Source organism: Capsicum annuum, unplaced genomic scaffold (genome assembly GCF_002878395.1).
Source record: "Capsicum annuum cultivar UCD-10X-F1 unplaced genomic scaffold, UCD10Xv1.1 ctg78212, whole genome shotgun sequence".
Lineage (NCBI taxonomy): Eukaryota > Viridiplantae > Streptophyta > Magnoliopsida > Solanales > Solanaceae > Capsicum > Capsicum annuum.
The window spans coordinates 1-1,426 of NW_025888683.1; the positions used below are offsets into that span (position 1 = coordinate 1).

At 38.4% G+C, this 1,426-nt stretch overlaps 1 protein-coding gene across 1 annotated transcript; it reads left to right on the top strand.

The window, feature by feature from the left end:
* The first annotated feature begins 11 nt into the window (after positions 1-11).
* Positions 12-555, top strand: LOC107848981 (protein ACCELERATED CELL DEATH 6-like). Its single transcript, XM_047405397.1, has one exon. It carries the CDS (start codon positions 13-15, stop codon positions 553-555), a length of 543 nt encoding a protein of 180 aa, XP_047261353.1. The 5' UTR covers position 12.
* The last annotated feature ends 871 nt before the right edge of the window (positions 556-1,426 follow it).

The following is a 1,426-nucleotide window of genomic DNA, read 5'->3' on the forward strand; positions in this document are numbered from 1 at the left end:
AAGTACAAGCCAATGCCAGATCCAAATGATAAAACAGGAATGGGAAGTAAGATGCGACAGAGGAAGGATGATCATGATAAAGCTAAGAAGGAAGAACGAAAAGAAATCGAAAATATTATGAAGGCAGCTCAAATGCATATTGTTGTGGCCACTCTAATAATGACAGTTGCCTTCACAGCTGGATTTACACTGCCAGGAGGTTTTGACAGCAACACTGATAGCCCTAATAAAGGGACAGCGATTCTATTAAGGAGTAAAGCATTTTGTGCATTTGTTGCTACCGATGCCATCGCGTTCACATCCTCTGCTGTTGCTGTATTCACCTTCTTTGCCATGGCAGCAGGTGGAATAACAACCGAGTTGCCAGTTATGAGTCGACTTTATAGGATCGCAATTCATTTGCAGCTTGTGGCCATGTCGTCTGTTGTAATTGCATTTGTAACGGGTATGTATGCTACTTTAGCACATTCAGTTGGTCTCGTCGTTATTGTCTGTGTCATCGGTTGCATGTGTTTCATTATGTATGTGTGGATTATCATTGTTCTTGGAGGATAACCATAGAGAAAGAACATGAATAGAGTCAGAGACATCATGAACCCTATTAATTGTTCTTGAGCCTTGTGATCTGAAACTTCCTACAAAAACTCATGCTAGAGACCCGGATCTATGTTATAACCTAGAGAATTTTAGTCCATGAGCAATGGAAGTGTTCACTGGCTTGCAGTTCTTCATGTTAAATGTCTTAAGGAATCTTCTTGTTTGATGTTCTTAGGTGATGGATATGTCATCGCCATCTTGTTTCAAGGTTAATATATATAATTTTTTGTTGTATACTATTGTCTTGGACTCTTGGTTTTTAATTTCACTTACTCAAGTAAGATGCCTTACATTAAAGTAAGTTAAATGACTTACTCAGGTAAGTCATCTGTCGCAACAGGTTAATTATCTGTTGCAACTGTCACTCATCTGTTGGAATCAGCTTAAAAGGTGATTTAGTTATAACATCAATTCCAACAGGAGATTCATCTGTTGCAACAGATATTCAGACTCGTAACATAAATCCCAACAGGTAAGAATCTCTTGCGACTCATCACTTACCTGTTGCAACAGATAACACATCTGTTGGGATTCATTCACGGCACTATGAAATCACTATCAACTTTTTTTAACAAATGACTTTATTTAGGTACCACTAATGGAGGGATTAATAACAATAGGGGTGGATTGTCATGGTCATTGGGTCGAAGAGCAATCGATATATATGGCGTTAGAAGGAGGGTGAAATACTAGAGACGATAGCTATTACAGTCCAAAGTGATATTTCGTATGATGATTTTGTGAACTTAATCATCAGCTTTTGTGGACTGAATTATCAACCGAAAGAATTCGCCATCAGCTACATGCACAGCTCCTTTGAAAATCAGAG